General features: G+C 41.5%; 2 protein-coding genes across 14 annotated transcripts in view; both read left to right on the top strand.

The window, feature by feature from the left end:
• The window catches only part of LOC110486166 (homeobox protein Hox-B3a), a 57,248-nt gene that overhangs the window by 24,545 nt on the left and 7,534 nt on the right, over positions 1 to 25,169 (top strand). For 4 of the 13 annotated variants that reach the window (XM_036940824.1, XM_036940825.1, XM_036940826.1 and 1 more), the window contains exons 2-3: positions 7,077 to 7,265; positions 23,186 to 23,252. The gene's annotated coding sequence lies outside the window, so the exon portion shown is untranslated. The other 9 variants (XM_036940827.1, XM_036940829.1, XM_036940836.1 and 6 more) reach the window with 9 other exon arrangements.
• Positions 1,290 to 4,352, top strand: LOC110486168 (homeobox protein Hox-B4a). Its single transcript, XM_021557582.2, has 2 exons — positions 1,290 to 2,877; positions 3,874 to 4,352. Exons 1-2 carry the CDS (start codon positions 2,454 to 2,456, stop codon positions 4,200 to 4,202), a joined length of 753 nt encoding a protein of 250 aa, XP_021413257.1. The 5' UTR covers positions 1,290 to 2,453; the 3' UTR covers positions 4,203 to 4,352.

Raw genomic sequence — 25,169 nt, 5'->3', positions numbered from 1 at the left:
GTTTGTGCATTATTTTATTTTTGGAAAGTAAAAGCTGTACTCAAGAGACTATACACACATTTTATCCTAAATAATTCGACGTAGTTTGATATGCATTTTAATATACAGATATACAGATATAAAATGCCAACGCAACCTATTCCTATTAGGTATTGTTCACAACACATTCAACATTTAGCTCTCACAATGAAGTCGATATCAAATGGTCTATCTACTCTGAAGAAGATTATTGTGGTTCTAAATGCTGTCGTACACAGGTCTTACCTCGATAGTATGGATGCTCATTTTAGCCTTTTGTATATGGTCAATATGCTTGCTTGCTTCGTAAAGTTGGAGTCTTGAGTAGCCAGAATGAGTATATGTGTTTTTTTCCAGGACGTTTAAAATCGAAATGAGAGACTCTGTGCTTGTTGTGAGGGGGAAACTTGTTTAAAAGGTCGTAAATTCTGCTGTGCTGCTTTAAGGATGTGAGAGGAGTTGGTTTTTCTTGCTTCGTGCATATTTTATTGTTTTATATACCCTACCTCCGGATATCGCCGTTTGAGTGGTGTTTGCCGGCGACTTGTAAACAAAAATGACCTGCCATAAAAAACAAATGTTTTATTACAGCCTGGGCTCGAGCTTCGGTTGACCTTTCTGCAGTTTGACTCACTTGATCTTTCTTACTATGTATATCGTTGCTTGTCAATATTGTGTACAGTAGTCGATAAGGAGCTGGCTATCTTATCATCCCGTACACCCTCAAGTTTATTCACTTGGCGTTTGTTCGCTCTGTATTGTCGGTTGTCGGTTATAAACGAGCTTCTCCCTCTCATTTAATTGTAGAAGTGTGAGCTAAGCTTCAGTCTCCCCTGAATAGTAATATTTTTGAAACCCAATTATTTACACTGATTTGCTCTTACTGTTCTTTTGTGGTTACCGAAAAGCACTGTGCCATTCACCTATTGTGCAATATATTTTGGTGAGTCATGCTGTCTTTTTCAAAGCATAAATGCATGGCAGAAACAAATGTGAATTTGTAAAGTTGGTCCCTACACATCACGAGCTATGTTTGCGAGCAAAGCACCTTTCATGAAGTAGTGCTGTAGCACAATGCTGACACACTTGAAGGAAGCCTGCTTTTGGCGTAGCACCTTGATACCTCACATGACGCAATCAAGGTGAGCAGCCCCTTTCAATACCTGTCTGGAGAATACCTGTCATCTATATATACCCTGTAGATCCGGATTTGTGTGAACAGACTCACGGTCACAAATTCGTGTCTAAGGGAGTATGTAGTTGATGTATACACTACAAGCCATCGATGGATACAGACGACTGCCAGATGATGTTTATTGTAATTGTGTTGTACCATTAGGCTATATTATCCCAATGTAGGCTAATGGGGTGAGATATTTTGATATTGTTTTTCAATGTTGACAATTTCTGTAGAAAAGGTAACCGAAAGTTATAATGGGTTTTATTTGCCATGATAATCTGTCAAGTGCTGTGATATGCTTGTCTTCAACTGAAAAGCGTATTCACGGTGTCACCATTTCGATTGAGAAACAGTCAATTTGGACAACAAAGGAGTTTTATCGCATGATCACTCACCATGCATGGGGCCTTATTCCAACGATAACATTGCATGGGTTAGGATAATGCAATCCTGATAAGGACCAAAACTATTATTCGGTTAGTAATGCAAGGGCGCATGGTCTCAATTACTATGCAAGGTAGGTGTGTAAATTGGTGTGCAGGATAAACGTGGTCTTTAGGGGGGACTGACGGTGACTCGCTTTAACGCAAAGGTCTAGCTGTGATTTAGGAGGCTTTGTAACCTGAATTAGTTGATGAATTTTCTATCGATCCTAAACAAGCCTAGATTCATCTCTGACAGGCTTCTGCTGCACGCAGCGCACGCCAGGGCATTCTCTCACCATTATTAGCGAGTGCATTTAAAAGCCTGGCAAGAACGAGCACACGGCATCACTTTCCCAGCCCTTGTTTTCAAAAGCTCCAGTATAAAGAAGAACAAAATCGTTCAAAGGAATATAGCTTGACTATCAAGTTTGGGACGCAACACTTTTCTTGTTTATGTACTGTATGGCGAATTGGGCAGGTGAGGGGGTTGGCTAGTTCTATAGACCGTGTGTAAAACTCCGGTGGTATGTATTTCTGGCGTGTCTGCTTGTTATTGTTTTGATTCGTGCTTTTCGCAGAGCGTGCCAGTGTGTAAAAAAGTATGCAACATTCGAATGCCACATACTATGCCATGATGTGCGGGTTCTGCTATGCCTAATCCTATTTCCTTATCCGGGAATCGTCAGGATCCACGCCATTGGCTCTCGCTGTCACATGGATTCTTAACTTTGTTCACTTGACAGAAAGTAGGAGGGTTCTACGAAACAGGAAAACGAGTAAAGCGATAGATATACATTTTAGTATATTTTGTGTGCAATTCAAAGAAATTAATGGCCATGAGTTCCTATTTGATCAACTCCAACTATGTGGACCCCAAGTTTCCACCCTGCGAGGAATATTCACAGAATGACTACCTACCCAGTCACTCTCCGGACTACTACAGCGCCCAGAGGCGAGAGCCTGCGTTTCAGAATGAGTCGATCTACCACCAGCGGTCGGGCTGCGCCGACCCGCCTTACACGACGTGCCAGGGTTCGGGGCAGCCCGCGGTGGTGATGTCTCCACGGGGTCACGTCCTCCCCCCAGCCGGACTCTCAACCCCTCTCCCGGAGCCTAGCCACCATTGCGACTCCGTAACTCCAAGCCCTCCACCCGCGTGTGGACAGAATCCCCTCAACCATAGCCCTTCCACCGCCAGCTCTCGCAAAGATCCGGTGGTTTACCCCTGGATGAAAAAAGTCCACGTAAACATCGGTAAGTGCTGCTAACTTCTCCCTACTCTGCGTATTTGTGAGCCTGTATCAGTTTACCTAAGGTGGGAAGCTTAGTGTTCGGTGCTAAATCTATCTCCCTCGTGAAGTAGCCCTTGGTCTAGATTTACGATCGGCTGTTTGCAGGGCAATATAATTACATCCTCCATAAATTTTTATTGCACTTGTTCGCCAAGTACCTTTGAAGTCTATGTAACCTAGCCCTTCTCATTTCTTCCTAAGATTGGTTTTATGACGACTCGACTGTCCCATAAGTTCAGTTTTATGCTTTGGTAATTTGATTTTAAGTGGTTGGATGTACAAACGTGCACCTTCCTCTGTCGCCTCTCTATTGTTCATGGAAAAGTTTTATGGAAGCTAAAATATTCCTATTTATGGAGACTACAATAAAACACTAATGGTAAGGCAAATAGTTGAACTCTTATAGACCCACACAACTATTCAGCAATGATTAGAGTGTGTGCTTTGAGAACTAGAGCATGCATTCAGACAACGACAAAATGCGACTATTATAAAGTCGTCGTTAAAAGACATTGCCCTGTGCATAATGCCAGCGCCATTTGCCAGAAATTCAAAATTAAGGAGTTAGGGCCTTACTTTTAGATAAGTTATTAGGTTTGTATTTTATTAGGCTTTTTGTGGATACTATTCACTGTGTTTTGTCTAGTTTTGAATGAGTTGAATCATTATCCAGCACCCATTCAGGCTCTAATAACACCCTCATGCGCCCCTCATTCACAGTGAACGTATATAAAATACTATCAGCATCCATGGACGTAGGCTTACTTGTAGAATTTTGCATAACATGATCCAGCATGGTTATGTCTATATAGGCCTACTTTGTGTCACGTTCTGAGGCAGATTTAATATAATATTCAAATGTTTTGATCTGTATATTAATAATGTATGTTAAGGCCTACAAATGCAATACATGTGTGTTTTGGGGATGGCCTGTAATATATTGCTCTCTGTCCCACAGTGAATCCAAATTACACAGGGGTGGGTGAGCCCAAGCGCTCGCGGACAGCCTACACGCGACAGCAAGTCTTGGAGCTGGAGAAGGAGTTCCACTACAACCGCTATCTGACCCGGAGACGCAGAGTGGAGATCGCCCACACCCTGGTTCTGTCCGAGCGCCAGATCAAAATCTGGTTTCAGAACCGGCGGATGAAATGGAAGAAGGACCACAAGCTGCCCAACACCAAGATTCGCTCCAACAGTAACTCCAACAACACAAACTCGCAAAGCAGCGGGCTCGCGCTGGGGAGCTCTCAGAACCGAACCAGCGGGCCTCCACCGAGCCTATAGCCTCCCTCATTTTCCTACCCATCCACCACCCACCCAACATGCACTTTGAAACCTCCGTTTCTGGAGTTGGATACATGGATTCCACCATGTTTTTGTTTTTTTACCTCCCCCTTCAATTCAATTACAGGGTTATAACATGTGGGGGGGGGGGGGGGGGGGGGGGGGGGGGGGGGGGGGGGGGGGGGGGGGGGGGGGGGGGGGGGGAAGAGAAGGGGGAGTAAAAAACGAAGAGAAAAATGTGTCTCTTAAAAAAATTTAAAAGGGGCGAAGATTCAAACACAAACACTTCCAATGATGTGTTCACAACCTGATCCAGTTCCCTTTTTTATCCCGTGCCCCTCTCATTCTCTCTCTCCTTCTCTCTCGTCCCCCCCCCCCCCCCCCTCCATTAGGACAGAAGGCGGCAGATACTTTTCAGATTTGGTGAAGATGGATCCGTGTTTCATCTTTAATCATGCCAAACTCGGCCCCATTTGTCATGTTTACTCTGCAGTACAAAGGGTGAACGGTGGGGCCTGCCCATTACCTCAACGTCCAAAGTTCTGTTTAATACATAACCCCCTTGTTTCGTCAAGAGCCGTTTTCTTACTCATTTTTCCTCTCCTCAATACTAAAAAATACACCGAATATGTTCTCCAAACATGACGTTTTTTAAGAGAAAAATATAGCTGATTCTCAGTTGTATTCTATGTTTATCAAATGCAATTAAATGAAGACTGACAACGATTGTGAGGTCCGTTGCTAGTTCATTTTTTACAGGGACTCCTTTCGCTTCTTTCTTTCTAGCAGAGACAGGGTGCATTTGAAAAAAGATGGTAAATCACGGTATTAACATAGGATAGTCGTTTCAGTGGAAGGATAAAGCTGGACTTATAGAAACATATATGAACCAAAATCTGGTACAAACCTACCTAAGTAAAATAAAAACAGCACTGCAATGTACTACCTTGCTATTATAATTACCTCAGTTGTACTTATGTTCATTATTTTCTTGCCTTGTGTTATGAAGTGACAGGTTAAACTCATTTGAATTTTGTGGCAAGTATCTGCAATACGAACGTACTCATTTCTTGTAAGTGAAATATAATTTAAGCAATTTTGTTGGCCAGAGTTGTAAAGAGAAAAATGGTGCGTATATTGCATGACTGAATACACGTTAATTTGATATTTTATCTTTCTCTATCTGGTATCCTTTCTTGGCACATAAACATGCGCCCCCCCCTCCCTCTTTCTTTCGCTCTTTCTCACGCTTTCTTCTCGCCATGTGCCATTTTTGGTATTTTATTTGTATGTGTTCCTTTTATTTACATTCCAAAGATCAGTCCTGTCGCTGATAATGTCGAAATGTTCATTTTTTTCTTCCTCCATATTTGAATGTTGCTATTTTTCTGCTTATTCTCCTCAGTGTCTACCTTTTATTTGTAAATAGCTATAGAAATGTAATAAATGCTTGAAAAGGGGTCCATGTATCCTCTGTGTGTCCTCCTTTCCCTCTGCCGCTGTTTCCCCAATGCTATGGCTCCAAAAGATACTGAGATATGTCGCTCTCTTTCAGACAAGCTCCTTTAATAGCAAGGGATGTGTAAAAAAACCCAAAAATGATTCAATTTAATTTGGTCCTCCCATGGTGGGTTTTGGTTTGCCTTTCTATGTAGCCTGTCTTTAAAAAATCACTGAATATCTCCGTGGTTGATTTATATATTGTGGTCATGAGTGATCCTGGTACATTATGCCTTGTAATCTCGTTTTAAATCACAAACCCCTTCGTTTCACTCTCTTCTCTCGTTAATTTAACGGTGCTCACACACCCGCTGCTCGCTGGTGCTGAAAATATGGATCCTCGTTTTGAAAAAAAATGTTAAATAGGTTCTCGGCTCGTGGGCTTTTAATGCTTTAATGAGTCTAATTTTTGCACAACAGTTTCTCTGTGTTTGCTGGCTCGCTGTGGGTTTTTTTTATATTACAAAGGAGCGGACCGGTGCCATAGCTCAAACCTTGACAACCAAATAGATAATCAAGAAGACAAATGGCTTCTTTTGTAAGGCGCGGCTCTTGTATTAATTTTCATTTTCTTCTCTTAGAGCAGGTATCGAAAATATAGTGCAGGAGAAAATAGCATTATGTTTGGGTGTTGAACTTTAAAGAAAAGTGTGGGCTCAAATTGGTCTTCTAGCATTCTGTGGAACAGAGAAGATTTTCTATTACTTGTTGGTTGATGTAAGCCCTTGTGCCATATAGCCTCCTCCAATCCATTTATATGATTTTTTCTCACCATATATTTATGAAATGCCTTTTCAAAACCTCTAGCTTCCTACAGGCCTATGCTATGCCTCAAGACATTGAAGCAAGTCCAGTCAAATATACACACACAGTACCATTGAAATACATACAATGTGATAGGCCTACTATCGAATTCGTTCACAGTATTCTTGGATGTGCTCCTTTTTTAAGTCTATAGCTCACACACATTGGGCCCTTAGGCAGTGTCTATACTTTTCAGATGGCAAGTGATATTATGTCCAAATGTTGTGATATTCACAACAGTTCAAACGTCGTTTATTTGAATAGATACATTGGTCCCCACGCATATGTGTCTTCACAAAAAAGCCCCCAAGCACTTGCATAGTCAAATAAATGAATTTCCGTGTGACATCACATACAATATGCACCTTAGAATTCTATTCTTATCCTTTAAAAAAAAAGAAGAAGCCTTCTGCCTTCGGAGGGTGAATAGGAGCGAACAGATTTCTAAGGGGCCCCAAAAGTTCACCGCCATTATTTGCGGACAGAGCCAAGAAAAATGTGAGAATTATACAGAAAAATCATTAATCACTTCTTCTCTTTAAACACTTCTTCTCCTCTATTGTCATTCAGCAGCACAACTGCACGGACCTTCTGCTAGGAGGGGAGAGGAGTCTTGGAAGACACTTGAAGATACACGCCCCCCCTTCTCAACCCACTACCTTCTTTTTGACCAAGAAAACTTTTTTTCTGGAAGAAAATCCTCATAGAATTCCAACGACATTGAGAATCTTCGCATTACCGAGGATGGCAGCGACGAAGGTAATGACTTTTGTTTCGTTGGTTTGCTTGGGTTAGAGTTTTATTGCTTGACAGCCCTTGCTTTCACAGCCGGGTAGCAGGCGCGCATTTGTTGCGGTCGGGAGGAAGGCTAGGTAGGTTTTATGGTCGCTTTGATATAGCGTGGGGACTTCTGGATCCCTGCTGCTGTGTATCCATGATCGGTGTGGAGGGTAGAAATGAAGTTGCGTTTTCCTGAGAATTTGTGTAACTGTTTACTTCTCTTGGGCTTCAAGCGTCACCCCTGAAATGGTGTTAACATGTCAGATGTCTCTCTCGCTCACCCTCTTCCTCTCTCGCTCTCTCTATTTGTGGCTTATTTCAATAGGCCTATGTTTTTAGCACATTATATATATGGATATGGGTGTATAGGCTTTTGTAATAGGCCTACACACCCATGCGTAATGTTGCCTTTTGGAGTGGACAGCGTCCTTGTCTTCAACGCTTGACTATATGCACTGCATTCTTACAGGATTAGGATATTTACATTCTTAGAATACTGTACTATAATTGGCCAATTTATATTTTTCTTTTTGAAGATACTTGTTTAGTGCTACTGGCAGTTAGATTTGAATATGAAGCCTAAAGTCCTATCGTTTTTATACAGTAATTCGATGGTCAATTGGTCAAACCAAAATTAAAAGAACAAGTCATGGGGGGATACCGATCGCTAAAAAACAATTGACCTCGAAATAAACGACTGGTAGCACATCTCTGCAACGCAATTGCATTTAGTAGTTTGCTTACATGAGCACGAATGCCTCAGAAGTGCATTCACTGCTGCTTGACCCCTCCAAATCAATCTCTGCGGGTGTATAAAAAAAGACCAGAGGTTCTGCGCCATGGCTTCTGCTCCCTCTGCGGGCCTGTGTGGCACGATGCGTGTTAAAGTAACATAAACACATTGTAAAAATATAGGGACTGTTATCGAAGGGAGAGGCAGAGAGAGATAAAAAAAATCGATGGGTGGAATTGACAACAGAATGGCCTGGCCGAGCGCGAGTTCAACCAGGGGACACGTTTTCTGACCGATTAGGTCCGTTGCGAAGTCACAGACTGACCCTTGGTACCCCTTGACCTCTCGCAGACTGCACAGTGCTCCATGTTACATTTCCAGCAAAGATCCCGGGCGAGGTGACTGTAACCTCGGGGCACGGTGCTATCTCGTCTCAGACAACCACGTAAACCAAACAGGGCCTTAAGAAAACATGGATTCTGCATGGATTCTTTTTTTTCTCTCTCGTTCCCTTCAGATTCACAAATATATAGGCTAAGCCACTGGTTGCTATAGGAGACGTTTGGTTTGTGTCCCACATCTAGTTGATAGGCCTCGCCATTAGTGAGACTGTACATTTCAGCAGCTTCAGCTTAACACAGGAAGTCATGGGGCTTTTGCCCCCCCCCCCCCCCCCAGATATGACTACTATATGGTATGCCAACACCTTGCATTGTATCATGCTCCCTCAGTCCCCCTCCAGCCCCGTTCCCTCCCTCCTTGGACCTAAAAGCCCTCCAAGATTTGTTGGAAGCCTCTGCCGCTTGTCCCGGAGAGCTGCGGTGGTGCCTGTTTTAGATCACCCCGCTAATTGCAAAACAAATAGCCTCCGCGCATTGATGAATCATTTTTGTGGAAAGCCACTGAGCGGAGGTCAGCGCCATGTAGTCACAGAGATATATAGCGAACGCACGCGCACGTTGTGTGCGAAAGCTGGAAGCGTTTCTTCTTTTTTTTCTTTTTTTAAAGGAGACATTAAGTAAAGCAAAGCACTGTTGTTACTGCTGCCAGCAACCCCCCCCCCCCCCCCCCCCCCAATCTAACCCACTGTCCACTAATACATAGTACAGTACACCATTTTACTTTATTGGCTGTGTAAGGTTTTGTGTACACGAATGCCTCCGAAATAGCTTACATTCACTGTGCATAAATGTTTGCACGCAATAACTTGCACAAGCTGCCTAGAAAAGTGATGGTTCTCTTTGGAGTCTTTTCCCTTTTCTTTGTGGACCCATGGGCTATGTCTGAATGTGTGGCTCAGTATGATGCTGTTTCACCAAATAATCACCAAATGCGCCATGTGAAAATAAACAAAAAGTTATATGTTACTATTTTAGCGAATAAGTTTCGGTTTCAAGGGTAGTAATGCATGATAACTAATGGATAACGCAATGAATAATAGCACTGTTTCTATCTATAGCGTACTTCTAGCTGGCCTCTTTACTACTCTTTATTACTTAGTCTATTACTATTATTATTATAGCCTACTACTACTACAATTACTACTACTAGTACTTTAATGATACTACTATTATTATAGCCTACTACTACTACTACTACTACTACAATTACTACTAGTAGTACTTTAATGATACTACTATTATTATTATAGCCTACTACTACTACTACAATTACTACTAGTAGTACTTTATTGATACTACTATTATTATTATTATAGCCTACTACTACTAGCTACTACTACTACAACTACTACTAGTACTTTAATGATACTACTATTATTATTATAGCCTACTACTACTACAAGTTACTACTACTAGTACTTTAATGATACTTCTATTATTATTATAGCCTAGTACTACTAGCTACTACTACTACTAGTACTTTAATGATACTACTATTATTATTATAGCCTACTACTACTAGCTACTACTACTACTAGTACTTTAATGATACTACTATTATAATTATAGCCTACTACTACTTTAATTATACTACTAATGATAATAGCACAAATAATGATAGGCCTACATTCAGACAAACAGTACATACATACATACATACATACATACATGCATAAGATATATAGTACATAAATGCATATCAAAGGCTACAGTACATACACTAACAGCATCCATAATTCATCTTTATAATTATTATCGCAACGCCAATAGCTTGATACCGTTCATCATGTAGGCCTACCTTCATGTTTTATCATATTTCAGACTGTCTTCCATAGATTTAGATTTTTTTTTCAGAAGCTTACAGTATTGATTGAAACATACCTAAAATAACTAAAGTATAATGTCAGGTTATGTTACATGCTGGCTGGATGCTGAATGCTGTCCTATGGAGTCCATGTCCTTCGCAGAATATATATATATTTTTAAAGGCTGTGTGTGTCCTGCCGGCTCTGACAGATTTACGATCCCCAATAAAGTCCGGGATGTTGGCCTTCGTAAATCAATCTCTGCTACCCCATATAAACCTAGCCTTTAGCATAACGTTGTGTTTACATAGCCAAACTCCAGCTTTGATTTTCATGGACTGCTATTTGATTTTTATTTCTGATGAGAGTATTTATTGTTATTGACCATTTATTACTATTATGATGATGATGATGACTAGTGTTATTGTTATTATTATGTCTTCTGTAAACAACAGTACGCCACAGGTAGGCTATTCTTTATTTACACAGTATTTCAATCGGTTTTTTAATGTACACTTCAGTTTTAAGTGCAGTTTTATTCAATTCTAGAGTGATTAGGTTAATCATTTATTAAGGCTTTTGGGTGTTCCCATCGATCACGGATTTTTCTTAGACCCTTTCTTGCAATGTATTTCGTCCAAATAAAACCATTTATATTAGGCCTGTGCAATCATCACAATTATTCTCATTAAGTTATTGGTGTTGTTGGTGGTGTTAATATTACTATTATAATTAGCCTACACAATATGGTGTCATTCTTTTGTGAGCAGTATTCGTTTGTTGTTCTTATTGTGGTCATCTATGTTGCGTTTATATGGGCCTACTGTGATTAGTGTACTTTATAGCCATCATTAATAGTGCTATCACCCCTGCAAATATTTGATTTCAATTATGGGTGAAATCTTTTGCAACTCCTTGAAATGTGTTGTTCGTTTTGGACTTCAGTGTTTCCCAGTCGTCCCTTTGCGTCTCCCCTATGCTTTATCGAAGAGAGTAAAGCTACAATAATGATACAATGATTTTATCTGACACTGTTATACTCTGCCATCCGCATGTAGTCCTATCTTGCGTGCATTGTTCACATTTTCCCCCGACCGCAAACATTTCCAAAGAACCTGCTGGGCAAAGTTATAGCCGGAAAATAGCTTTTCTACACAGCGTTGATTTCTTTCCTAAATTCCTCGGGGTAATTACATTTGATATCAAACCCTTTTGTGCCGTTTTCCCTTCAAGCTGTCTAATTTCTTGTGTACGATATTCCTGGGGAAAAGGGAAGCAGCTTCAGTGTTGTGTTGTTCTCTCCTACTCGCAGGCACAGCACCAAGTCCTGCTATTGTTTGACCTTCAGGATTCTCCTTTAGACATAGCTGCATGGGTTTGTTGGACACAGCCCCAGGTCTATTGTTCCGAGAGAGTGCAATGGCAGAGCACACCAAAGGATTGGTACCATTGTTGCCAAGTGCTTGCGGCAGGGTGTCGCCCCATACAACTCTCTCCTATCTGCCGCGTGCTACCTGTCTTTTATTCGCTCCACAACGGTCCCTGCAAAAATGAATCACCCCTCGTGCCACGGGCTTCCACCAAATGTGTTAATAATTAGATGGTTGCTATTTAGAGATATCGTCGGCACAGCAATGTGTGCTATCACTTCGCAACTCCTGTCGAAGTAGTTCGAAAATAAGGATACCACAAAAGGTCGTTGTTTTCTTTGATCTTTTAGAAATTGTGTCATATTGAATCACCATCAGTAACGATAGTGTTATTATGAAATTGACTGTGGGTGAAAGAGTGTATGCATCGTTTTCATTTCTTCCAGAATGGTCAAAAATGTATTTAATTATTGTGTAAACAAAAGATTTGTGCAAACCAACAAGGACTTCAACGAATAATAGGACACAAATAATCTCAACAATAGACCAATCAAACAAGTTTAGCTATGACAAAAGTGGCTTTTAGTCTACGCCTTCTGTACATAAATCTATATCTAAATAAGGATTTCTTGTTTTCAAGCGAAAGAAAAACACCCTTATCTCGAAATACATAAACAGAGATGGTAAGGAATAAAGACAAAACGAACGCACCCAAGAGTTTCACTATCCTCTATTCGTATCATGTCATCTCTCTCGTATTGCCACTTAACATAACTTATTTCAGTAGCCTACATAGCACACACGTAGCCTAAGACGTATTTCTCCCATTCACAAAGAGCTTTAGAGTAAACGGTGTATGCCTATAGGCTCGTCTTTGTTTTATATTTCTGTAAAAGATTTAAGTTGGAACGTGGGCTCTGGAGTGTTGGGTCAGAGTGGTCCCGCGAGCGTGCAGGGAGAGGTACCCCATCCCCCTCCTGGTCACGTGATTCATTAAATAATTAATGCAGAGGTTGCAGAATAGATATGTATTCGTCAGGAATATCGCAGACATGGTCTCCCTGTGTCTGACGTGAAATTCAACTGTCCTTTTAAAAACAAGACCTATAGCGGAGAAAAAAAAAGAGAGTGGAGAGACACACAGAGGCTGCAATAAAACAAATTTGGACGGGAGCCTCTCGTGGTGTGGACATTGTGAGTATAGCGGAAACAGGAACGCCACTTCCACGCAAGTGCATTGCTGCGCTGTTGGCTTACCCGAGTCAATGAATTATATGCTGTTTGTTATATTGTGGTAAATATGTCAAAAATACTAATCTTGCCGTACTTTGACATCATGTATGTGTTTGCACCCATCATTCCATCGTTTGACTTCAGCATTGGTTACATGAACGATGCTAGCCGTTACTTGTCATAGTACTGCACTGTATTGCAATGCAATGATAGCGATGTATATATTTTAAAAGCAGTCGTATTACTATTCTCATCCGCCCCCATCCCACCTCGGTCTTCTTCATGTCTGCATGTCTCTCTCTCTCCCTCTCTCTTCTTTTCAGCCAGCTTCTTCGCTTGATTTATTGTGATATGTGTGTCAGCGGCAGCGGGCTGCCATTGTGTGTTTGTGAGGGAGTTGTGTTGTTTATGGCCGTCTCCGCGATAAATCATTTCTCGGGGAAAATGATTGGCGAGTGATGATACGCGGGAATGAGGAAGAGATTCCTGGATCCTCGTTTCTCACTCTGGCTTTTTCGGTGCTTCTTGTCTCTCGTCGGTCGAGAAAAGCTTTTGCCTTTTTCACACTCCTCTCTCCCCCCGCAGTTGATTATCGCGGGCGATTTACGGCAATGGATCAGCAACTAATATGAAGGCTAAGTAGCTCGAGGTCTTGAGTTACTGCATATGCGATTACCAATTAAGGGAAGATTTGTTTAAATTTGGCAAAACGGGAACGCCTAGTCGCCATTTGAATCTCATAAAAGCGCCGGAGCTCGCCAACATAGGCCTATTCATAGCCAGAGGTGTAATACCTGAGCTTCAGACGTTTTTTGGACAGGATAGACAACTTAATTGGAACAAACTTAGGAGAAGAGTAGGCTACAATTCAGCTAGGAAGTGTTGTATAGAGGGGTGGCGTGAAGAGCATAGAATCGACTCACTGTAGCTAAAGGGACTGGAGGATTTATTTTAGAATATTTTTCGACAGATTTTTTTCGTTGACATTTCTGTGGATTTTCTTCGACCTTGAAATGATGCAACATTCGATGATTTATGTCAGTAGCTTATATTTCTGAATTTCACCATAACGCACAATGAGATCTGTATATGGGGGTGTTTACTAAACAGCAGATAGTATTGTTTATTATTTGGTATACTGTACTATTGTGTGATATAGCACAGTCACCATTTTTATTGGTTGTGGTGGCATTTGGGGAGGGGGGGGGTATGTTATTTTCTGGGCTAACCGTAGTAAATGTTGTATATGACGCGTTAACGTTGTTTTGGTGTGGATATAACACTTGAATGGTGCATTGATGCCATTGAAAGAGCAAACTACAAAGACAGACAAAGACTGCAACAGTTTCCCACTTGAAAATGTTTTACTCACATTTTGGTGTAAAAAGGATGACAATACAGACAATGAAATCAGTATTTTGTATGATAATAATAATAATAATAATAGGCCTAATAATAATACAATACATATTTATTATACAGTGCTTCCTTGTATTCATGAATACAAAACAGCTTAAATGTCATTACCATGGCTGGCTCCTTCCACAATCCTCCCCTTCACCTCGCTAGTGTAAACCTTTGTGTAACAAAATTAGAACAACTCGGTGGCTCCCATCAAATATTAATGGGCATAGCAGCGAGGGGCAGCACTTTTCAAAATGTCTATTCCAGCGGCGCTCCTTGATGTCGGGCGCTGTGTCAAAAACAATATTCCAGCTCATTTCGGTGGACGCTCAGGGGGCAATGAGAAGGGGGACATTGTGCGCGTAAGAGATCACCGTTGTTCACTGAAACCGCCTCATGTCTGATTTCAATGACAGCTCAGCGTTGGAAAAATTATTCCAAACGCCAGTCAGATGGGTAGCTAGGCTGGGTGCTCAGATTATGTTGGAAACAATTGTGCATCATAATCATGGTGCCAAGACAAATGCTAATAGCATATAGTAAAAAACGAACTAATAGCATTACGCACAGGTCTAATACACGTAAATAGGCTACAAATAGATTATTAGTAATACTTGTAATTAGCATGTAATGGTAGCAACAGTGGGACATGAGGCTTCTATAATAGCATCCGTATAATACTATTACAAATTGTCTATATTCCCCTCCCTGCCATAACTAGAGGTTGAAAGCTGAATGTGGGCCCTTTGTTTGAATGGCTCTGCTCTTTGGTTCGATTCTATAGGATAGGCTATTGCACTTCAAAAACCTTTTCAGCAACCTGCAACTGATTCACGGCGTCCAGATTCTATATGCATATCTCTATATGGCTCTATGTATGTGTGCGTAAGTGTGTCTGATTATTGTTTATCATTTTTTGTGTCCCAGACAAGATCGTTAGAATCCCACGCATAAGAGACAAGGCAGCACGAGCGCATCTTCCCGCTCAACAGCAGTGGGAACAATACAAATATATGGCAGCCATATTGAGCCCTTCTCTCACAAAAAGGCGCGACCCTCCAAGAATACACCATTCATAAGCATAGCCCATTTTCTCCAGAATATTCTCTTGCTTACCTCAAAGTATTCGTTTTGTTGTGCTACAGCAAACATATCGAGATAAATGTATTTCCATCCGTTTTGTTTTTGTTGCAATTTGTTTGCACAAAGAACATGGTGGCTCTATAACACTAGTATCTTGGAGGTAGCTTAAATTCAATTGTTGCACTTCCTTTTTACAATTATAGATAGACTACGACACTGCTTACTTCACTCATTGTAGTATAAAAACAACAACGGAACCTTTACATAAAATAGCATGCATGGTACATAACACGGCAGGGCGACAAAAGATTCACTAGAACACAATACTTTTCCTGTGGACAAAAAAAACAAAAGACGTACCATTAATCATTCATTTACGCGTAAATAAGTAGCACATGTATCTACCAAATAATAACCTGGACAAGAGGTCCACAAAAAGCAATGGGATTGTTTTAATATATCAAAGCAAGAGAGAACTGTTCATTCTAAAGCCTGTCCTAACGTCGATCTAACTTAGCTCTATAATTGCAATATTTGCCCGTTGTAAATACATATCGAAAGCTTTAGTTTAAGTTTTACGCAATGGAAATATAACCATCTAACATATCTAAAATATCTTGCATTTATCCACTAAAACATAAGCGTAATATGTATCCTCTTTATTTCAGTCACATTGGCCACCCTTAGCCATAATATTAAGCAGAAATTTGACATAATAGATGCTCAATGACTTGCCCAAAAGCGACACAATAATATAGCTCCCCAAACCATCTATTAAAAGCAGGTGAAAATACAGCTAAAATATCAATCTAGTGGTCATATTCGTCTTAAACTTGAATCTTAAACTTGAAAATAATAGCTGTTATTTCCCCTAAGTTATATTACCAGTATTATTATTATTATCCTTGTGAGTAGTCTATTTCAATCTCCTAATTCTTTTCAGGGGGCCATGTAGATATTGGTTGGCCAGGTAGGTATTTCCCCGGCCTTCAGTAATGCAGGAATGATTACCCCTTCGGAAATAAATCAATATGAAGCCCCGCGCTAATTTATAATGATCTACAAGAGCAGCAATTCAAAAGCGCATGAAAAATGACCGGTGAAACCGTATCCAGAGGCTGCAAGGAGAATTTTCACCCGGTTGAAGAGCATGCAGGGGAGCGATAAGAGTACCAAGCCGGAAATGTTCAGAAGAAAGGCAAGGTTTTTCATGCAGGACTCAAAATAACTCGGATACTATCGTGGCACATTTGCATCAGTGTAATTGAACTTCCCACTATTCGTGTGGGTATCTCTACCACCCTCTCCATACCCTGTATCTCTTTCTCTCTCCCCCTTTCTATCCCTCTCTCTCCATGTCTTTCTCTCTCTCTCTCTGTGTGTGTGTGTGTGTGTGTGTGTGTGTGTGTGTGTGTGTGTGTGTGTGTGTTGTCTGAGCGTAGGCAGATAACACTCAGACACAAAAAAGGATCAGCCAATAAACAAAGCCAAGTGCATCCGACTTAGTCACAAATTCTAAAACGTAATAATCTTTACAAAATGTACAAACGTTAGTGCAATAAAAAAACAATCACAGGGTGAGAGCTTTACAGCACATCAAGATAGAGGTAATTTATTTTTTTATATCCCCTGCTATGATGCAAGCCTATTTAATTCGTGAAGAACATACTACCCGTTATCCGCCAACCACCCCCAGCCTAAAAATGAATTTAAGAAAATGGCAGTATCGGAATGAGGTTGACCACGTTCACCCCTGCAGAAGCCCGCAGGTTGTAATCGCCATATGGCCCGCGTGTCGGCCTCGCAGCCGTGCAGTCAGATCCCTATTGGACAGACGAACCCCTTTGCCTTCTCCACCCTGTGTGTCCTGTAAGTCCACTGGTTCAGTAGTTCACCGTGTCAATCCACCCCGCTCCACGCAAGCAGCTATAGGCGGGGAAAAAAAGAGGTAGAGGGTAGAGGTGGAATCTATCGCCTGCTGCTGACTGCTAAACCCGAAGGAATCGCATGCAGGGTTCGAAGAGTTCGGAAGTGCAAAGGGTGCTCCATGTTCGGGAGCACTCGGGCTCGGAAGACCCCGTCGTGTTGATGGGTGCGCGCGCGCATGTGTTGTGAGCAGTCCGTCCTGCTCGCGGTTGAGGATTTATAGCTTTCCAAAGCTGCCATGTAAATTATCTTATTTTGTTTTGTTTAGTGGAAAGATACCATTACCAAATTACGCACAACGCATCCAAGGTCACCAAAAAGCAAAACACTATATATTCCAGGCGCGTTTACAGTAGATAATCCCGCAAACGCTGATCAAGCTTGGCTCATGAGACCCAGAGAAGTGCTGGAAGTCAGGTAAGGTTTTCAGGCATCGACTGACGCCGGATGCTTGGGCTCTTCCCAGTGTTCTATGCTCCTCTGTAGACAAGTCATTAATTATCCGTTGTGTGAACCATCTTTGGGTGTGCCTGAGCTCGCAAACTTTTGTGTTTTCGAATAGCCGAAGACAGATGCCTTCGAATAGGTAACCGAGGAGGGCTAAAGGGCGACTCGCTCCCCTCTCTCTCTTTTCCCTCACCCGCTCTCCATTCTCTCCCTCTCAGTGCATTTTTTTGTACCTCTCCCTGCCTGTCCCCCTTCTTCTTCGTTCTACTTCTCTGTCAAGCATTAATATCTGGGCTCCCACACCCCCATTTAAAAGTTTACTCATTGCGTAAAGTGCGGTGCATCTAATGTTTAGAGAGTGGAGTGGGGGACTCGCGGTGTGGGGTGAGCGGTGAATGGATCTGATGGCTAGGTGTAAAAAGAAGATGCATGTGCTCCTGATTTATGACCGTGTGAAAGGATTGCTTACTCTAGCTGCTCCCAAACTAGCCTCGGCTTTTCTGTCTCCCTGGGAATCCAAATGTACTATCAAGCCCATCGCGGCGTGCTCTCTTTGTTATTATTTTCATTATTGCTGTTTGTGGAACAACCTGTGCGCCACACAAACCTACAAATGGCGTTTTAGACTATGTGAAGTAATGTAGATTAGCGCTATTAATTCTAACACGACCTGGAGGTTCATGGGCAATTGAAAGATATTGTCTTTCATACTGTAACTGCTAACCTCTAGGCGTGTAAAATAGGTGTTCTAGTAAAATAGAACATGTTGACTTCAGAGGACCTCGAGAGCTCACTGATAATAGTAAGATAGGCATTTTAGAGGCCCTCTGTGAGCCTTTACCGTAATTGATAATTTTGCTTCCCATGCGTCTCGGTCTGTACATCTGCAAACTCCAAATACTTCGAGTCGATTAAATATATTGTTTCTATTCCAAATGACCAATCCGTGAAATATTGAGATAGATAAAAGGCATATGGCGCACAACCTCACTAACAACATGTGCTAATGTTACAAGAATATGAAAAATAAATGGTGTTAGAGATGCAGTAAATGAAATCATACTATTACATGCAGATGTCAACTTTGCACAATGTAAAACCATTGTAAGCCGATTATCGGCAACTGCCATTTTACAAGTGCACATTGTAAACTCATTATCTATGCAAGCATGATCTAGACGACCCTCGAGATAAACACGAGCTACAAGGCACGTGGACTTGCAACTATATAGGAACCAACACGAACATCATGCCAACTCTAGCTTCTTCAACGTACAATAAGTAGTTGCGCTTAAAGGAAAACCAAACAATAGACACCCACATACGTGGGACACCTGTGTTGTTCTTGTTGTTGTTGTTTCTGGGTTTTTACCATTTTATTTCATTATTTGTGTACCTGTTTGACACTCTACTGCATTGCTGGGAGCTAATAACATACGCATTTCGCTGCACCCGCTATAACATCTGCTAAACTGTGTACGCGACCAATACACTTTGATTTTAATCTGGTCCATTGGTTATCTCAGTACACGAGGACCATGTTTTGACATTACCACTATACTTCTATGAAACTCATTTACTCCTATAGACTCACTTTGTCTATAGGCTGTACTGCATATCAACCATTAGCTGGATGGCTCCGTGGAAATCATGACCTGGCAGTTTGTGCGTCATGGGGTGGAAAACTGAATGAAACCACAAAAGTCTAAGTGGCCATGATTTAATTGATTTTATCATACATCACTGACAATATAGGCAAGCTCCAATGGAAAAAGGGAAAGTAAAACTACTGTGTGTCAGTATATAATATCTGACAGCTGCGGATAGCGTCCATATGACCTTTATGCAAGTTATTTGCTATAGTGGCATCTGCTTAAGACGCCTTGGATCACTCCGCAACACAACCATCATTAGCATCATCTCTGAAGCATATTAAATGTCAAAAAGGTACTATTAAAATCTAACCGTTCAATTTAAGTCGTTTTTATATTGAAAATAGCTCCAGGTTCCAGTAAAACCTGGTAGGACTAAATCTAACCATTCATTCACTAAAAGCCTGGTCACACCACCCCATCCTCACATATTGGTGAGGTGGACACTTTTTTAGTTCCCTAGGACAGAAAGGGTCCTGTGACCTATAAGGCCCCCTACCCCAGCCGTCTCCAAGTCAGTGTCCTCTTTGAATTCCCGGTTAAAGATTACCACCTAGAGCCCTTCTCTCATAAAGATTAACCCTGCTCTCTCAATGAAACTAGCTGATGGAAGTGGATTCCTTGTTGAGAATGTAGAACATGAAGATGTTCTATGTTCTGCAACCAAAAGCCAATAAGCTCAAGTCCATCATATGCAGAGAAGTCAGCGGCACTGATGCCATAGCAAGGCATCCATTTCTTCCCTCTCCACTGGCACCTTTCCCTCTCCATTCGCACCTCCAACAAATGAGGTGAACAAATGAAATGAACACTTGGTACATTTAGCTATAACGCCACCATAAGAACGTGACCTAATGACATTCGCCTCTAAAAGCACAACGAGCTAATATTGCATAAACACATTTGCCCATGTTTCTTATTCAAACACTAGCACACCACTTCTGAACTTGCGTAGGTTCTCTTGCGCAATCACAACTAGCTCCACGGGATACAGACATAACGCTCAGGTCACCGGGCCTCAAATGGGAGTTGAATTGTAATCCGGAGATCTTTAGTAGAGGGCTATCTGCGTGGGTGTAAAACCATGCCCCCTTGCTCCACCAGTCGCCCAGTGAGCAGTGCAGAAAACCCTTTTATCACCCAAAGATTGGAGGCAGAGGCCTCGCATCCTCACCGGTCTCTCTCACTAAGTCCATGGTGTTGAAAGTCTCATGTCATCCGGCAGAATGGGAGGGAAAATAAGATGTATCATGTCTCTCGTCGTTTAGAACAATTTGTCATTTGCCATTTGGGAAGCCAGTCGTTAGACCTCATTGCATTTCAAGGTGGCGGAATTCGGCGAATGGACCCGATGAAAACTACACCCTCCCAGAAATTGGGAGAAAAAATATAATTTTGGGGTGGGTGGTGCCTTGCAAAATGGGGCAAAAGTCAGAGAAGCAACCAATCCGGAAAATGTGAAGGAAAATATATTTCTCCGTCGTTTTGGAGGCACCAAACAAGGGATGAAGAGTAGCCAGAATTATATCAAAACCAGAGTATGTTGATCTACGCGCATCACGTGAGCGCATGATACTGGGGCATTATTTTGGATTTGGAAAGGACCTTATTGTTGCTTGCTGGCTATGTTTTCGCCCAGTCACTAACTCTGCTGTTAACAACTGCCTGGTAATTACACAACAAATGGGATGTCGGCGTTTCGCTGACTTCCAGAAGCCCACGCGGGCTCTTTGAAAGCCTTGGACAGCAAGGCCCGGATTAATACATAAATATAATACATTAAGAGAGGACTCCAAAGTAGACTTCTTCCGTTGATTGATCATTAATCTGGTGAGTTATTGCTCTTCAACGCAAAGGTCACTTGGAAAACCGAACGCCAATCCGTCACATCGAGATGTAGCCCCGCTGCATGCCTGTTAATTTCGGTTGTTTTGCACCCAGCTCGTGTTCATCAACATGGTGCACGTAGAAGTTGTGATGGTGGAGAACCGTTTTTCGGTAAACGAATGGCCACGGAGGGTGTGAGGGAAACATGGCCAGACCCTTGCTGGTGAAAGGACCGCTAACCGAGTGTTGAGAGAGAGAGGGGGGGGGGGGGGGGGGGGGAGAAAAAAAAAACTTGATAATAAAGTTGGAGAGAAACTATTTGTGTACTGGAGCTCTAGTGTGGAGCTACAGGGCTTTGGGATTTGATCATTGGCGTAGATTTGATAGAAAATGACCAAGTAGGCAAGCATTCCCCATTCCCCTAATGCCTGTGCATCCACTTAATATGCATTTTGATAAATTATGCAGGAGCCCTTTGTTGCAACCGGTGCAGAAACGAACCAGCCAAATCCCTATGTTGTTTGTCTACGTTATTCGGATAGCCCTTAGCACATGCCAGGCTTTTGGATGATTTTCGTTGAATTAGTGCTTTGTTAGTCGTCATTTCTTCAGAATTTCCTCGCCCGTGGCTTCTTTCAACCTTTTTCCACAAAAAAAAAAATTGGCTCATCAGCTCTTCTGCTTGTAGCTGCCTCCTCCCTTTGTTCTGAGCGTGCAGCGTTGCTGGCTGCGGGGGCTGTAGCACCCTGCACTTTGTAGGTAACTTTAGGTTAGTCCAGTACGGCTCCGGGTCGAGCGAGCTATCGGTGCTGAAAATCTTCAAAACTACCAGGGTAGCAGTGGAGTAAAAACCGGGGCAACGGGAATGGAAGCGAGCCAATGCTGTGCGTGAGTGCGGGGATGCAATAAATAACTTTATATCGCTATAGGCCGCAAAAGTCGGGGAGGTCGGGGAATCCTCGTTTTGATTTATGTGTTTGGGGTAGCTGTCAGGAGCCGGCAAACGAGAGCGTCCAACGTTTTTATTCCACTTTTAATAAGAGCTACTATGCAGACCATCATGGCCATTTGATTTCATTTCTGCTCCGGCCCTGTCTCTGGATAAAGCCATTTTCTGTCTACTTTTACTCTGAAACTGGATATAGTGCTACATTTACCTAGACTTTGGGATCATTTTCCCAGAATGGTGGGGCTTTTATTTACGGTGTTTCTCAATGGGCGCTACACTTTCGTTTATTTTCGATTTCATTCGTTGAACTGTTTCGTTTATTGCGACTTTCTTTATAGCTGTCTTTATTATAATAATTATAATTTTTTCCCCCTTATTATTGTGTTCATTATTTTCCTTATTATTAGCCTATGGATATTATTGTTATTGTTGTTGTTATTAGGCTATTAGAGTATCATTGTCATTAGAACATACTTTGATCCCTATTGCCTTGATTGGTTGGCTATTATTTAATTCCTTCATTTATAATAAATTAGTAATTGTCAACATAGCAACAACTAGCCTACTTATTATGGATGATTTTTGATGTATTCTTCATTCATGCTTGCTACACGAGCAACCTTGAAGGAAAATAGCATCACATCAATATCCACACAATTGCTTTCCCGTGTATTAACATAGCGGGAAGATTTTTGTTTATTTATTCAACATGAACCTCACTGTCGTGTGGATTGATTGACTTGCTCCATATGTAGGCCTACTGCGCAAGATGACAGAATCTCCAAAATAAATCATGGGAAATATGTTATGTAGTCTGATAGTTAATTGAAATCAATACATTGGGCTCCTGAGAACACTCTGGATTATTTCCTCTGGTTTTGCATTTATTCCGTGGTTCCACGGGAATAATTTAAGGTTAACGATATCTGTCACCTGTGGTAAACTCTCAGGTTGCCCGTGTGTTTCGATTTGTAGACAAGAGGTCATATGCACTGTATTGGATTTTTTACGACCTGCTTTGATTGCATCTTTCTCTTCCCCCCCCCCCCCCCCCCCCCCCCCCCCGCAGTTCCCTCAAGCCTTCAGGAAGCAATATTCTTGCATACAATTCAGTTATAAGAAACAACATCATCCCGGTAAGTCACCCTATTACAAGTATATAAGCATTGCACATGATTATTTGTTCGCTTTTATGAATAGGAGTGAAAAACGGATGTGCTATTGAATGTGACCTATTCGATGAATATTTTCATTATCCCATTGAAATAATAATACTTTTTTTACATGAGAAAACGTACTCTGAAATATTTGAAAGTAAATATGTTTTATTGGAATGGAGTATGCATTCATTGCATACATTCAACAGTGATGATTGAGTCTGCATATGACATTCACACAATCGGTAAACATTTCCTAGGCCAAGAGTGTATCATAATGTTCTCTAATATGGCACGCAGCCCGTGAGAATGGCCTGTGATATATTTTTGAGGCTTTGGAATATAAGTATGAGCTTTTCAATTGAGCTTTTAAATAAAATAATAATAATAATAAACATCTCTTTGCTTATATGCATAAAGCACCACAGATTAATCAAAATCATTGTCAAAATGGTGGTGCCTGTGTGTCCTTGTGTGTGCTTGTGCTCTCTTCTTTCGATGATGCAATGAATGCCGTAGTGTAATATCTGTGTGTGTGTGTGTGTGTGTGTGTGTCTGTGGGGGGGGGGGGGGGGGGGGGGGGGGGGAATATTATGGATGATGAATGTATGGGTGTAGCGTTATGTAGATTAGCCATGCAGCAGCATTATTCTTACAACATGTGTGACAGAAGAATCATAGGATAACTCACATAGGCAAAGAGGTGGCAATGTCCTTTTGTCCAAATGGAAAACGAAAACTTTCAATATATATACATAGATAGGCTATGTCTTTCAGTGTAAGGGGTCTGTCATATGAATACAGTAGACAACGCTCAGTACATTTTAAATGAAATATATTCACACTCGATGACGTATTCACGACACAAGCATTTACCCTTGAAAAGACAATACACCAGATTCAAAACACTTTCCACCTAAAAAGCTATCCTCCTCATGAACAAAACAGGAAATCCCAACGAAATGTATCACTGAGTTTGTAGTCTCTTTATGTAATATGTTGGTTGCAATGTTCACTGCAGGAAAAAGGAAAACCTTGCATCCCAACATCTGTCCACATATTCCACCGTTGAAATAGTATATCCATGACTCAGCCAACTCCAAAGTATCAGGAAGGCGACGCATCTCTTGTCATCCTATGGAAATAACGAAAATACTCTCCCTCAATCTTCTAACAAGCACCGGCATGTTGTAATCCCCCAAATCATGTTGGTATAGACTCTTCTCTTGCCATAACTCAGAAATAATAACTTGTCTTCCCCCGGTATGTGCTTAGTCGTGAAAATGGATACCAGTTGTAAATACAAAATATTGGAGCGTTTGGGTTTTTAGCTCATTAGTAATCTTTTAAGTGGGTTGCATTTGTCCATTTAGCAGTAGTTGCAAATCCAGAACAATGTCAGACAGATAAAAGTTGCAGACACCTACATTTTTGTCTCCTACCTTCTTCCTACGTCGTTGGTGATCCTCTCTATTCAAGTTCCCACGCGAAATGCATCTTTATAAAGTGGCTGTTTACAGCTAGTCCTGTGTGGTAGAAGTCATAAATCTTACGTAGCCATAAACGAAGGGGGTAGTGTCCTGAATAATAAAAATAGAGAGAGAGGGGGAGAGAAGATACTGAAAAATTGAGAGAGTGAGAGAAAGAGGGAGGGGGAGAGATGGTGAGAGGTAGTGAAGAGAGAATATAATAACCTGTAAAACACCTTCGGCTGCGTGTTTTCATTTCCGTTGATCTCTCCTCGTTTCCTTCTCAGTTTTCCTTCTTGCTGATTTACTTTTCTCTTCCCGTTGGGTGTTAAAGTCCTACATAGCCTACAGTAAAAACACAGGAAGCCCTTTCTTCTATTTTTAACATGGACTCGCTATCGAAGTTTTTCTAAGTTTGTGTAGCACC

This window comes from Oncorhynchus mykiss, chromosome 13 (assembly GCF_013265735.2).
Source record: "Oncorhynchus mykiss isolate Arlee chromosome 13, USDA_OmykA_1.1, whole genome shotgun sequence".
Lineage (NCBI taxonomy): Eukaryota > Metazoa > Chordata > Actinopteri > Salmoniformes > Salmonidae > Oncorhynchus > Oncorhynchus mykiss.
Note: the sequence above shows the minus strand (reverse complement) of the source record. Positions and strands in the feature narration are given on the sequence as shown.